At 38.5% G+C, this 15,924-nt stretch overlaps 1 protein-coding gene across 1 annotated transcript; it reads left to right on the forward strand.

Moving 5' to 3' along the window:
* The first annotated feature begins 520 nt into the window (after positions 1–520).
* LOC146161592 (vesicular glutamate transporter 1-like) lies at positions 521–15,529 on the forward strand. The gene is made up of 13 exons (XM_083383841.1): positions 521–612; positions 3,737–3,907; positions 4,847–5,027; positions 5,827–5,945; positions 7,040–7,154; positions 7,505–7,592; positions 10,015–10,101; positions 10,645–10,784; positions 11,443–11,592; positions 12,554–12,686; positions 14,055–14,165; positions 14,481–14,608; positions 15,062–15,529. The coding sequence occupies exons 1-13, from the start codon at positions 521–523 to the stop codon at positions 15,527–15,529; spliced, it is 1,983 nt and encodes a 660-aa protein (XP_083239967.1).
* The last annotated feature ends 395 nt before the right edge of the window (positions 15,530–15,924 follow it).

Consider the following 15,924-nt stretch of genomic DNA (forward strand, 5'->3'; position numbering starts at 1 on the left):
TACATTTGTATTACGTTTACCGAGTGCAGTGACATACGAGGACTTTTAATGGCCGGCAAATCACTAAAAATAAACTCGCGCCCTTATAAAATATAAATGCCAATTGGCGAACCCCTTTCGAGTGTTTTTATTGCTCCTAAATGGCCCCGTGTTTTACGTACACAAAGCAGCAGACGACAAGCGTGCCGAATCAATTAACATTTACTTACCCACAAGCTTTTTGCAGGAGTTGGAAAAAACACGTTTGAAGAGTTTTGTCTAAAATTCCATGCAAATGGCCGTAACTCAGCAAAATGTAAAAGCGGTCTTAGCTGGTGCTCGAAACTGCTTTAAATTAAACGCCAAACTTGAAGGCGACATTGGAGCAATTAATTCGCAATGAAACATTTGCAGGTTTTTCTTTGTTAAACCAAATAATCCAGGCTCCATTATTAACCAACCTTTACGGCGACAACGTCTTATATAGCGTTGAATCCGCTTAAAGGATTTCGCTTTATTTTATCTTCGTTGGAGGGCCACTATGTCATCGGGTACGTCATACAGCGCAGCCGTCACAGCTTTCTATGACGTCAAAAGGGCCACGTCAAATTCCCTGGCAAAGCTCGGAAACAGGTTAGTGTTTACCAATAGGGCTTTGGTATTCTTATTACGTCTTACTATAACCTCCAAACATTATGCTCCAAGGTTAGTGTTTGTATTTCAGAACATTTTAAGGAAAATTTATATGAGAAACGAGAAAAAAATGGATAACTAAAAGATTCATAAGAGTCGACGAAATAAGGTGTAAAATACTTTGTATTTGGGTGGCACCACAACTAACGGAAACGTTTACAATGCGAGTATATTTGTAAATCCAAAGCTTTTATGGTTGCATAAATAATATACCAAATGTCAAAAATGTCTCTTTAAAGTTCCATAACCAATTTTTTTGCCGATTTGCCTACCATATTTAAATTTAAAAATGTTAGATTGTAAGGTAATTTATCCACTGCCTGTTTTATTGTTATCGATAAACCCTAAAAGCCGTTTGTGATGCGTTAAAAGCGCTTAAATGAAAATAGCCAAAGCATCGACTGTAAAATGTTTCACACACTTTAACAGTTTTGTTTGATGAAACCGACAAACTACAACGTAGAGCCAAGGACTCGCAATGTAAACTCCTACTTTCTAATTAGTACAGAACCTGACGACCAAAAATTGTCCTTTTCCCTCAATAACATAATTAATAAGCGGTTGCGTATTGCCCAATAATTGTGGATTTAGTCAAAGTCATAAGCTAACAAGATGTTACTACAGTTCGGTTAGATTCCTGCACGTAAAATTTTTATTTAAAGCAGCTGCACTATATGCAAATTGCGTCGCGTGGAGTCTAGGGAAGACAAATTGCCCGGATGGGTTGGCATTTACCGAAATTTCTAAAAAAATTACAAAGAAAAGCGTTACGCGGTGTTAATGAATTCCGCAGTGAAGTGATAACCTTTATAAATATTTATAAACCCTGTATGGCTGCCGCGTCTCGGTCGTTTCTAGCGCTGGCAGTGCCGTTTATAAAACTCATTGATTTTACGTTAGTTCGGCGGATAATCTTGTGGATACGAGAGACATATTGATCGATTTAGATTTTCATTTCGCTCTACCACAGACAAATCTTGTTTTAATGCGATTTGTTATACTTACATAACTTGTACATTTATTGTGATTTTCTGTACTATTACCGCAAAATAATACGCTGCACAGCGCCTGGATTCGGAAGATCCTTAAAACAGTACGCTACTTTCTCAAAATGGCAAAATTAATTATAGTTACAAACAGGGTTTTTTTTAAGGTTTGGTTTGGGTGACCGCTAAGTAGTTTTAAGAGACCGCAAGTGTTTCATTTAAATACCAAAAAGTTGCAAGTCCAAAATTTGGGAAACCGCTGGAGAAATTTGGGGGACCGTTTCGGTCCCCCAAAACCCTTAAAAAAAGTGCCGGATCTGTATGTCAGTGTAGAAAAAGAATGCATGAACTGGAACCGGCTCCGATACGATATTATCGGACATCCCTAATTTGTTAACATATCAGAGTTTGAGCAAACAGCAAAATACATAAAACGACTTTCCACTAAAATAAAGATATATTTTCCTTATCATGACGGTCAGTCCTATAAATAATTGACAAATTTAAAAATGCTGTAAAATGCCTAAAAATAATTAAATTAAGCTTAGTTCCACATTGGATATGACTGCTTTATTCCCGCTTGGTTTGAGCAAAAAACATCCAGTTTCTTGCGAGTTATTAACTTTTTTCATACCTGAAGTGATAATTGTAAGAAAATAGTTGTATACCAAACAACAACCGAGCTGTTTAAGCAAGTTAATGCGGGTTCGGCTAGAAAACAAATTTACAGGCAACAAAAAGTTTCGGCGCGTTCAAAGCGAATCGATATCGACTCGAAAATACAAAAACAAAGTTTTCGCGACGGCCTTTATCGATTCCGGCCTCTAATTGCTGGCGATAATACGCTTATGTCGACAGTCAAGTCGATTTTCGTGGTCGCTCAAGAAAATGGTGTAGACCTTTAAGTGCCCTACGCCCCCCTCGTCTTAGGGGTATGGGGAAAGGGGCGGCAAAACGCCATTAAGGGGTGAATCGCGTCGGACGAGTTTGTATGTGGTGGGAGGGGTGCTCTGGTCGTGAATTATGCACGAGAAACGACTTTCCTCACGCAGTCGCGTCGTCCCGATTTGACAAACTACAGAGCGAGGACGCTTGTCGAATTAGCCGGCGTTTCCGGGCAATTTTAGCACGCATTACACTTGCAGAATATATCAAAGCTAGCAATTGAAGTTCAAGTTCAAGTCATCAGTTTCCCAAGTCAAGTCATTATTTGCGCAAGCCATTTTCAAGTCAAATCACTAATATCGGAATAAAACGATAAACTATTGAAATTGGTCAACTCTTCCGAAGAACAAAATGTCAACTAAAAAAAACAACAAAAAAACAACAACACGTATCAGTCAAATTATTTCAAAGCAAAACTTGAGATAAATAGCTGTATTTTATAAAATAGTGTTAAATAAAAACACTAATTCAATAAAACATTCACACATATGTGTGATTATAGCTGAGATCTGGCCCTTCGAAGCTGCTTTTTGACCAACGACTACGGCTTACGTATAATTAGTACACCGAAGGCCATCGCAGACTCATCCCGACTCGTTCTCTTCTGAGCCTGCATAGCTCAGTTGGTAGAGCGACGGTCCCGGCTTGACCGGAGGTCGTGAGTTCGAACCTCAATGCAGGCCAGTTGTTTTTCTAGTCTGCTCTGCTTGCATCATAGATCAACAGATTCGGTGAGGGTGGGATGGCTTTCGGTGTAATGAAAACACTAATTGATTATTATCAAAGTGACTTGACTCATTGAGTTAAATCCAAATCAATCTTTTGTCCGATATACTTATATCAAGTCATTTCACGTGAAGGACTTCAGTCAAGTCAAGTCATTTAAAAATAGTGACTTAAGTGCACTTTGACTTAAAATATAACAATACTGATAAACAAACACGCGCACAAACGCACAAACTCACAAAAACAGACTTATAAAAATACAAACGTACAAACGTTTAAACAGTCAAACAAACAAAAGCACGAACACATGTTTAAACACACTAACCGGGAAACATACAAACAGATTAACCGTTTAGGACGAACGACATCATCCTACAATATTACCAATCCCTCTCATGTTTCATCAGGTTAACCAAGATAGGCAAACCAGAATACGACCGACAGGACCTCAGTCCGGACAACGTCGACCAACACCAGCAGATCTTCGCCGCCGAAGGAGAAGCCTCGATGAATGGACACACCCACGCTCCGCCCTTGTCGAATGGATGGACGAAACCGCCCCACCACATTCCCGACACGTAAGTTTTAACGTTAAGTTTACCTGATCATTCAGCTAGCAGCTGGCTCTTTTTCAATGGTATTTGCGCTTTTTCGATTTCATGGCTAGTTGTTCGACCTTATAAGGAGCAGTAGCAGTACCTGCAGATTGTTTTTTTAAAATAGAAGTAACAAACGAATTTCCTCGCACTTTTAGCTGGTCAAAGAATATACATGCTCAATGTTTTTTTTAATATCAGGCCATAACCCCCCCCCCCCCCTCGTGCTTTACACAAACGTCTATCTATTTTTACCATGTTTTATGTTTGTTTTAAGGACTTTCATTCAGCCCAAAAGCGCTTTGCATACTACGGCAGGATGAGCATGTAATTCAAAATATTCAAAGCATAATTTTGGTAACGTTAGATTAAATGCCATTATTTCGAACAATATGCGAATCCTTGGTATGTGCGTAAGGCGCCACGCCTCCTCTTATAATATAATATTTTTGCATATTTTAATCAAAAAACGCAACTTTTGGATTGAGTTTAAGTTCAGTTTGCGCACAGTCAGTTTGCTCGAAAGAGCGGGTTTTAAAAATAATAAAGATTATTTGTTAAATGACAAGTAAAACTCATAGTTAAAAACATGAGTAAAAACAGGATCAGACGTTTTGTTTAAAAGGAAAATATATTTCGCCAAGTGGCATCATCAGTGGTTTTGGATGTTATAAAGATACACCCTATTGTTTGTTAAATGACGTTACGTTATTTCGTATTATTCACGGAAAAAGAATCCTGAAATTTCCATGGCCTTCAAAAACAAAAATGCTGAACCCACACCTTCCCGAGACACTTTTGTACAAACCGGTCGTAGTATTCAGCCTCCTATCTCAATTTGCACGAAAATCCAGCTTACGTGAAGTAGAGAGACGCTTATCAAAATGACAGACAGATACTCAACCTTCGAACTTATCACAGATACAACAGGTGGCTTTGGTACTGTACTTGCGCTTGGCTTCCAAAGCGTTACGCACTAGCCTTGCTGAGTGGAATGGGTTTCTGCATCGCATTCGGGATGAGATGCAACCTCGGGGTGGCCATGGTCGAGATGGCCAACAACTACACCGAGACCTTGGCCAACGGCACCAGAGTGACCAAGGTACTTAATTTGTTTTGGTTTGCTCACGAAACGTATCAAGCCCTCTTTAAACTGGACAGGCAATCGTACCTATTAGACAAGTATCAACGAAAACAAAACAGCTTTACTTGAGAAGTAATAATGATCTTTGTAAATGGCCTTATTTGTTCAATTCCAAATAGGGTAATCAGGTGGCAAGTTCTCGACAAGCTTTCGCACAATTGTACTATCAGGTTAAAGAAGAAATCTTAAAAATGTGTCTACTTTGACCTGATAAAGTACGGTTGTGCCGGTTGTCGAGAATTCAATACAATTTGTTTTACAGAGTGCCACATGAATACTCTTTTTTGACTAGTAATAGTAGCTCTGTTTACTACAAAAATATCAGTAAACTCTGCAAGCTAATAGCAACTTACTGGCAACCTTGAACTTAACAACTCTTGGTGGATATTCTGAAAAGTATCAGAACATGGCGGTTTGCATTTAGCCAATAAGCAAAACTTGAAAGTAACTTCGCTGCGTAGATAACAAACCAAGTGAGAAATAATCAACTTGTTTTTACATTTATGTAGCTGCAATTCAAGGTTTCTTTAGTTAAATTCTACCCATTCACTTGGTTACTTCAAACGTTAGTTTTTGAGGATCACCTATAGTGCTAATAAAACAAAACTTGTAACCAATGGAATTGTAATAAAAAAAAAAAAATAGATAATTAAAAAAGTAAAATGGAAAGTGCTACACGTTGTCGGATAATAAAAATCAAATTTGAAACAAAATAACATTCGGTAGAGTAATAATTGTTTCTTTTATTTTTCCGCAGACGGCTGAGTTGACTTGGAGTGCTGGTAAGCAGGGCTTCATTCACGGCTCGTTTTTCTGGGGCTACATACTGACCCAGGTTCCCGGAGGCTACTTGGCGTCGCGAATACCTGCCAATCGGTAAGTGGAAAAAGTTGTGGCAAATTGTTATATTCATGTTTAATATAAATAAATGTACCGAAGTTTTGATAACCTTAAAAGAGAAATTTTTGTCAAAGAAAATAGGCAACCTGCCTGATTAAGAAAGGTGTTTCTAATATTTTCCTGAATAACAATTTTATAATTAAAAGAACGCTTGGCAGCAAAATATATTCATTCACACTTATGATCTCAAAATAGCAAAGTTGAAATTGTCTAAAGGGACCATGCTTGTCACTTCAGCTGATAACGTTACTTTTCTTTCGTATAGGACGATATTTTCAAATGTTGTAGAAAAAATTAAAATATGACAAACTGCCTACCAAGTCGTTCAAATGTCGAAGTTATACACGATTTATTAAAACGTATAACGCTGGAAACAATATATATAATTAGAAAAAAATCAATTCAGATGACACATATAAGTTAAAGGAATACAATTAAACAAAATTATTCGGATGCAAGCACATCGAAACAAGTACCATAACTCGGTGTAACTATAAAATTTTGCGTTAGGTGACTAACGTGCGCGATTTAGAATTAATTATTTATTATGATTTATAACTCTGCTTACATCACAAGAGCGTCTACTATCGATTTGTTTAACATTGTGTCGGAAAGTTATTATCAATCAAGTTTTGATAGTCGTATTACAACGTTTCGATTAATTTCTTATATTACAACATTTCGATTAAAAATGTATTTAGTCGCCTGTTAAATAAATTTTTGTGAATGTTAATGTCTTATGTTTTGTTTGCTGACAAAAAGTTTAGTAAAGAGAAAACGCTTTGCTGTTGTGCTTACGCTTAATAATTGGGTCACCGCGTAAAACTTTGAGAAACACGGTTCTATATGCTAATTGGAAACATTGCATTGGTGCAAATAGGCAACACTTTTTTAAATTTTAGATCGTAACCTGTATAAATAAATTAATGATTATATGATCAAGAAGCCTAAACGTTTTAAGTTCTCCTAAACTTTTAACACAAACGTACGAGTGCAATATAAACGGAATCCCAACCCCTAACATTCACACACCTGTACGTCACACTTTAGAAACGTCTTGTTTTGTTTAGGATGTTCGGCATAGCGGTGCTGGCCACCTGTGCTCTCAATATGTTCCTTCCAGCGGCTGCCAAATATCATTGGACAGCTTTCGTTTTCGTTCGCGTTCTTCAGGGATTGGCTGAGGTGGGAAAATGTGGTAAACATTTAGGTGTTTACCTTGTTTATCTTAAAAGAGCACTGGTTCTCTGTGCTAGGGTTTGTTGTATTTTTGAACGAGTTTTGCTGTTGATATCCTTAAAAAAAACGGAATTCAACTATTAGAATCGTTGCTTGTAATAAATGACGCGGAAAACTTAAAAGCTTCGAAGTATAAACAACAGCAGTCGCGTCCAACTGTATTAAACTTTTTCTGTTAACTATACTTAACTACAGCAAGAACAAGGTGTTTCGAGTAAGATGTATCGTCAAGGTTTTATATTTAAGATGTGGTAATCTTTTTTCAGATTACTTTAGTGCTGTGCATTTCGTTTCAGGGTATACTCTATCCGTCCTGTCATGGGATGTGGGCAAAATGGGCGCCACCACTAGAGCGCAGCAGACTTGCAACGATCTCCTTTTCCGGTAAGTTTCGAACACTTTCACTAACAAGATCGGCATAGGCTTCACAATTAGAAAAGAAGATTTTAAACACGCGTTTGATTCGTTAGCGCAATTCGCGATCGCCGGTCAGGCCGAAATCGATGTTTTTTGTCGATATTCTTTAAAGTTTAGTTTAGCCTGAACTGATCGAAAGACGCGACAATAAACCTTTTTACAAAATTTTGCATAATTTGCGCCATTTGTTAAAGGCGTTTACCACATTTTGCAAAACAGTTTAAGCACGGTTGGTTTGGGTTAACGTTTAAAGCTATAATTTTCCATACTGTGGTTCAAATATGACACGTCGATAAAGAGGTTGTAAATCTTCCAGTTTGACCTCAAGACGACTGTTTCGACATAAATTGTTGCGTATTTTACACAGGAAATATTATTAAGCGAATTAGTGCTGTGCCAGCATTAAAGGCTTCTTCATAATAGTAATCTGGGGGCCTTGAGAAAGGCGTTGACCTATTTCAGTTGGTCTGATCAAAAGCAGCACGATATGGTGCCAACACGTTTTAGTCTTTTAAAACGTTTGCTGCTTTGAACAACGTTTTTTTTTCAAAGTATATGGCGTCAAGCAGCATTGTTCAGAATCTGCTGAAAAATTAATAGTGTATATCTATAAATTTTATGTTTATTCGTTAAATTTTAATGTCAGTATAAATTTTGTTTTTCAAAAAGTCGTATACAGCAAAAATTCTGATTGCATTGGTGCAAAAACGCGTGTCGTACAACTGAAAACAAAGTAGCTCAATATTGATATAGCTAGTAACAACAAACCACCGAAGAGTGTTCCTCACCAAGGAAAAACCGCGGGCGCTTTCCCGCTGCGAGGCAAGCGTAAATGAGGCAGGAGACTAAATAATTCATGATTTGTGTAAAATTAACTCGTCGCCTATACAGCGGCCCATCGAATTACAGGGCCGGGGCCTGTCCCGTGAACCCAATTCGTGCCGGAATTTTTCCGCCCTTTAGTAATGCACGCGTTTGGCTCTAGGTAGAGAACAGTCACTTAAGGTCACTTTTCAAACTGCACAGCCATTCTGGTTTTAGCTTTTTTAAGAATAATTTCTGAACCGTATACTTTAGTGCTTGAAAATTCCCTTTATACACTGTTCATTTCACTTTGTAGTTAAAGCATTGTCCTGTTTCTTGTGAAAAAATTAGACAGGTGCTGCTTGAAAAAGTGCGTATGGATAAACTATTTTCGACGAGTCGACGTAGTTTAAATTAAAACAAGGCAAAAATATGAAACTTTTTCTATTTCAACATAATATACATTTTTTATTTAATTAGCGAATCACAGTATGTTATCTTTTCATTTTATTTCCATAAAGCTGTGCCATCTGTTTTCCTAAAATACCGTGTATCTCAACATTGAAACGAAGTAATCACAGTTTAAAACGTTTAAATAAGTAAACAAACATTTAAAATAGAAAAAAAAGCGGAAAGATGTTATGTTCGTAGTCTCCTCCCAGATCCTACCAACCTATGTTTAACGAGGTGGCTTAAAAGCCGAGAAAAATCCATTACATGTCTGTATTAGCAAACTCGCCAATTCTGTAAGCGACGCGTCAATAAAGTCTTTAAAAAGTAGACAATATTCGTCAGCAACCACAGTTATTGACCAGTCCTCCTGGGGGGAGCTTAATGAACTAAAGCGGCCGGTAATCGCCGTTGTTGCTCAATTAGGTGAGGGTCTCGACCACGGCCCGCCGCCCAGTTGAGTGATGCGTGTGTGCCAAAGTAATCAGCGCGTGTGTCGACTTACTCGTGATTGAGATGCAAGTGAAGGGCGAAGGATCGATGTCTCATGACCTTCTCCTCTTGTTGTTGTCGGTTGTTCGGTAGCTATGCGCCAATCGGGTGCGATTTAGTGCTTTTCGGCCCTTATTCTTTTGCTGAAACTGATTTTCCGCGCTGCGCTTAGGAAGCGATAATTTTAGGATTGGAAAACAAGAGGGAATCTCCTGTCGACGCCGATGACCTTTTCGAACATTTCAATTTTGTGTTTTCTTTTTAAATGAAAATATTTCCTTTTCGACAGAGAGGCAATGAAGCTTAAACAAACTATCATTTCTTCTGAATTTCGTTGTTTTATGCTCCGGATTTTGCTATTTACTGAGTATTTCAATTTATAGCTAAAGTTTTCTAAAGTTTTACTTTGATAAAATTGTCAGTTATTTCGTAGCCTAACATAATCGAACTTATCCAATCGCGTTTTTCAGAATGTAACATTCCAAACAATTCTTTCAGTGTCCACCAGTACTTCTAGGTGCAGCAAACACCACCCCGAATACACATTCCTATTACCAATAGACACAAGTAAAGTAAAAGCACATATTTCTGCCACAATGATTAACACAGGTTGTTAAAAACTGACACGCCTTTCTATTTCCAGGCAGCTACGCGGGAGCAGTTGTCGGGATGCCTTTGGGTGGTTTGCTGGTGGAATACGCTGGATGGCCGTCCGTCTTTTACGTTTTCGGTAAGCCATTCATTAATTTCAAACAACTATAAAAAGTACACCGAAATCCATCATCACCCACGAAATCTGTCGATCAATAATGCAAGCAAGGCAGGCTAGAAAAACAACTAGCCTGCAGTGAGGTTCGAACTCGCGACCTTCGGTCATACTGGGACCGTCGATCTGCGAACAGAGCTGTGGGCATCTTCATTGAATTGTAACGAGAATCTTGGAGTAGTCCAGTAAATTACATTTGGCTTCAAGTATTGAGCTTAGAAAATGTGCAACTGAATTGCCGGAACGACTTTTTAAAACCTGTTACGCACAGCATCTAAACGTATTGTTAGGATTTAAATCACTCGCAAAAAATAATCGTTTTTAAAAGAACGAACTATAAGTTTTCCAATCGCCTTGTACAACTTACACTTTTCTATTATCTTTCCATTTATTTCTGTAACTATATGTCCATCGTTATTAACTATGCCCGCATTTGACTGAAGTTTTACATGAACCGCCTTTATTATTTAACCAGTAGAGAACACCACTGTTTTTTATTCTTCACAGGCGGTTGTGGTATAGTTTGGTTCATGGTATGGATCATCACAGCTTACGAATCACCAGCAACCCACCCAGATATCAGCCCAGTGGAGCGAAGTTACATCGAAGACAGCATCGGCAAGTCGGACTGCTCAGGCATCACCAAGGTAAATTTTTATGGCTTACGGCAAATAATAATAATAAAAAGATTTGCGGAAATGTCACTATAAATGGATCTGGAACAATCAATCAACTTAAAACATGTACGAAAATGTAATATTTTAAGAAGCTTACCAATGGAGCAAAAAATCACATTCTTAAAAATACTCAATAACCTATCGGCGGCACCCTTGAGCATTAGAAATGGCACATCAGGGCGCCGCGGCACCCCGGTTGAAAACCAATGCTGTAGCATATTATAAACTTTCCAATCTACTGGGAGATGAAGACATGTAAAGCACAGACGTGATTTTATACTTTTTGTTTACTTCTATCCATGATGAATTTAATTTAGGAAGGTTTCTGGAAAATGGATTAAAACAGTTTTTTGCCAAGGTTTTTAGTGTGGCAGTCGTTTGCCAAGATCAGTATTTGGCCTGTTGTGAGATTTCACCTTACGACCTAAGCTTCAGCCGGGATGTCGCAGAGAGACTTAAAGCTAAGATTACGGAAAGAGGCGATATCAATGAAACAAATATCTAAATGTATGACTGTGTGCGTTGACTTGAACTTTTAAAAGTAGGAACACTCGTCACAAAGATAGTCAAGCCCTATACATGTTCACGAAATTAACTCAAATATGAGCCATTTTCTTTTTCTTCTTAGTGGTCGGGAACACCTTGGCGAAAGTTCTTCACGTCACTCCCGGTTTGGGCAATCATAGTCGCCAACTTCTGCAGAAGCTGGACGTTCTACCTTCTTATCATCAGCCAACCGACCTACTTCGAGGAAGTACTCAAGTACGACATATCTCAGGTAAGTGTGTGGCGATACTTGATAACTTATTTCAATTCTGATGCTCAATATTTTGCGAGAAAGGCACGATCATCCGATCCTATCACCATGATCAATTTGACAATATTAATGACATTGAATAACTAAAGTAGCGTTCTCTGGGTTATTTGGCCAAAAGTGGCTTCAGTGCTGTGAAATATACATTGGCTATTTAAGGGAATACGTTCCAAGTAAATTTAACTTTAGACGTCGAAAGCATTATCTTGGATCCCTGTATGCACAATTTGATTGATATCGGATCAACACCAACACCAAAGTATCGGACAACTACCGATACTATCACTTGCTATCAGGTATCGGCTCTAATCCGTTATTATCCCATACTGGAAGCTCAGGCTCGCCGGAAGCCATGCAGTGTGTATAGCACACTCGTTTTTTCCTGTTAACTTTTCCGATACGTAAAAAATGAGACATGCTAGATGTGAGGGTTGTATACTCTATTTAAGGCAAAGACAACCGGATGCTGAGTCATACTTGATCTTAAAATGTGGTTTGAAAGAGATTCGATAGCGTCCTTATACTTGTCAAACCAAAATGTATACCGTGACGTTAGATCGATGTCCATGGGAATGGTCCAATTTAGAAAAGCCTTGGTGAAAGTGTGCCCTGACTTATGCACAAAATAGCTAAGCTGTCCTCTCCCCGATTATTTTATTAAATAAATCAGTGTTGTATACTATAAACCTCGGCCAAAATTATGTCATTTGAACGCCTGTTACTACGATACATTTTTTTTAATTTGGATTATTAGGGATATGTTTTTTGGTCGAACAAGGAATAACACAGTTTATCACTAAATTTTAACGCAACCCAATCTGCTACAATTAAGTTCAGGTGTCTGTCGTATAGTAAATAAACTTAAGTTACTACAAAAACGTGAATCAAATCGTTATTTGCAACACAAAGGTCATATTTGTTTCAGGTTGGTATCCTTGCTGCGGTGCCCCATCTAGTGATGACGATTGTCGTTCCGATAGGTGGCGTAATTGCCGACTTTTTGCGTAAAAAGAAAATCATGTCGACAACCAACGTGAGAAAAATGATGAACTGTGGAGGTAAGAAAAATTTCAAAGGTGTTTTTTTTGTTTTGCACTACGAACTTAAATGTGTTATATGGCATGGCGAGAATTCGGATAACTAAGTAATGTCAACTTGTTTTTACCGCGGACCACTTTATTTATTTATTTTTGCTTCGCATATATATTTTTTTTTCCACGGTGGGCAAGAAATTTTCAAAATTGACATCATAAGTTGACGTTACAATGAAATAGATTTCAGAAATATGCTAATGATAAACGTTTTATTTGTAATTAAACTATTTTCTTTGGAAACTTATTAGCCTTTCATGAAGTCCATGAAGCCCAGTTTAAGAACCCCTGGTATATAGGTTTGTAACTTAATTTCGAATAAATATTCATGAGATGAAACAATCAAATAAGCTATAAATATATTGAAAAGAAGTTCTTCTGGTATACTTAATTAATTTATCCTACGTTTCGGCTATCTATACATGATGCCTTGATCAGGGATTGCAACAACACTACGATCATTCCCCATTGAGTCAAATGACTAGCGTTGAAATTAAGTGTTTTTATTTACCATTTGTTTTATAAAATTAATATATTAATCTAACATCTAAATTTTGCGCTGTTATATTTTGTTTTTTTAGTATTTTTTAATTAAGTTATAGCTTTTATAAGGACAAGTTAAGCAAGTTTAATAGCTTACCGTTTAATTTTATGTCAATGACATGACTTGAAGTTGACTTGCTCTAATAAAGACCTAAAAAACTGGGATTTGACTTGGGCAATTGATGACTTTGAATGGGACTTGAATTGTTATTTTTTACAAAGGCTTGACTTTGACTGAATTTCAAAAAGACTTGTTTACAACACAGCCGACTATAGGCTGTGCTATAGACCACTGGTCGGCAACCGCCGGTCCGTGAGGAGTTCGTTACCGGTCCGTAGCAGGGTTGCCAGATTCAAATTTTGACTTGAAGAAAAAAACATGAAATAAGTCAAAATTAAAATTAAATCTAGTTTTCTATTCAAAACACATTAACTTTCGTTTAAACATACTCCATGATTGATTGATATAATAAAAATCTCTATTAGCATTAAGCACTCGTGAGGTTAAAAATAAACCAGTGTGCAGTGGCCCTATGAATTGCATTGCAAAATAATTCATTATTTTGATGTTCATAGGTAGGAAAGTTTTTGAAACAAACGTATACATTTCAATTGGTTCATTGAAAAAAAGTTGTAATGCATTAACTTTACTGGACATTTGTTGTTTTTTAAGGCCGGTCCGCGGAAAAACTTTAGTTTCAAACCAGTCCGTAGGGCTAAAAAGGTTGCCGACCACTGCTATAGACCCTTTCAATAAAACGTTAAATTATTGTTTTTTTCCTCTTTTACCAGGTTTCGGCATGGAAGCGTTATTTCTCCTGATACTTTCCTGTACCCACGGTTCGAAATCCGCTGTGACGTTGCTGGTTTTCGCGGTTGGGTTCAGTGGCTTCGCAATATCGGGTAAAAATTGACAAAGAACATACATTTTGCTTATTTTTTGTCGCCGTGTTTCTCTATAAGCCTGTAAAGTGTAAATGGCTGTCGGATATCTGTCAGCTAAAATATTTAAATAGACCGACTAATTTCTTAGACTCTCTTGGTTAGACTTGTTCGCCATTCTAAAGACGCCGAAGTAAGCACATTGTTGAAAGTCGTTAGACATGCTTAAATCGCCAATGAAACAGCAATGTTGCAGCATAAAAAAGCTAGTAACTTGTTGTTTCAGGCGCGATCCAAGCGTAACCGACAAAACATATAACCAAGTATTTTATTCAGGATTTAATGTTAACCATTTGGACATCGCACCCCGGTACGCCAGCATACTCATGGGACTCTCCAACGGGGCCGGGACCCTGTCGGGGATGATTTGCCCCTTAATTGTCAGTTACGTCACAACCGACAAGGTGGGTATGAAATTACGTAAGGATATTGGTTTGGTCGTTTATCAATTAGAAGCGAGTGGCTTACTTTGGTTTGTGAGCCTCATTTATCGTTTTAAGGGCTCGCCTACAAAAGTTTTAAGCTGAAATATACAAGACTGTGTTTAGATCGCATTACAGTTGTTTTTTTGCTTATAATACAGCAAACCAACACACATTTTTTGTGTAACCTGATACATATGGAGGGTCATTTGTGCAATGCTCTTATTAATATAAAGTGTTTTGGCATCGATAAACTATTTCTTCAAAGAAGAAAACGGATTTAAAATTATGCAATGTAGGTTGGAATTTTAACTCTTTTTTTTGTAGCATGCACTAAAATACCAAATTTTGGCTGGTCGTTCCCCAAAGCGCTGCGACGGAACAGACCACTCTGTTCCGAAACTCGCGTTTGCTAAACAACCTTTTCTTTTTCAGACGGAGGGCGACTGGAAGTTGGTCTTCACCATCGCGTCTTGCATCCACTTCAGCGGCGTCATCTTCTACGGCTTCTTCGCGTCGGGCGAGCGCCAGCCCTGGGCCGACCCGCCGCAAGAGGAACGCGGCATCCTGGACGCCGACGACGGCGACTTCCCGCCTGCGGGCCCGTGGCGCCCCATTTCCCGCGAGTTCTCGAGTAGCGACTCGATGTTTCGCGCCGATTCGCCGCCGGACCGCTACGTCAAAAGGTCGGTGATAAACAACGGCGCAGCTTCCAACGGTTTTTCGGTCACTTCTTCGGACTTGTCTGACGCGTCGCTGGCCGACCGGACTTCGCCCCCACTGGCCGGCAAGCGCACCACCTACGTCACGTCGCGTCTGACGTCGGACGGGCCGTCCTATGACGTCACCACCGAGGCGGTGCAGGCGCCGTCGATGGACTATTGCGAGCGGGACGGCGAGTAGTGACGATTTAGGCGGAATACTACTGGATCGCTTTTCGCAGTCGATATTTATGTGGTTATGTTGGGAATACATGTGGGATTTAGTTGAAGTTAGTTTTAATGCCCTTTCACTTTATTTATTACGGCCTACACAAGTCTGCTAGGGTAAGCATAGATAACAACTGTATTCAGTACTGAATGAAACAAGTCATTAATCACAACAGCTTCTTTGGAAGGTAATACCATCCCACAGTAGCTATTTGGATTAATATCATATCTGGTAGCAACAATTTATATAAAACATGCCAGTTGGCCTCAAAATTCCTATTTAAACATTTCCAATAATGTTATTATTAATAATACGACATTACCCGACCACCCCAATGCTGAGAAATAAAACACAGGCTATACGAAACG

This window comes from Ascidiella aspersa, chromosome 3 (genome assembly GCF_963924565.1).
Source record: "Ascidiella aspersa chromosome 3, kaAscAspe10.2, whole genome shotgun sequence".
Classification (NCBI taxonomy): Eukaryota; Metazoa; Chordata; class Ascidiacea; order Phlebobranchia; family Ascidiidae; genus Ascidiella; species Ascidiella aspersa.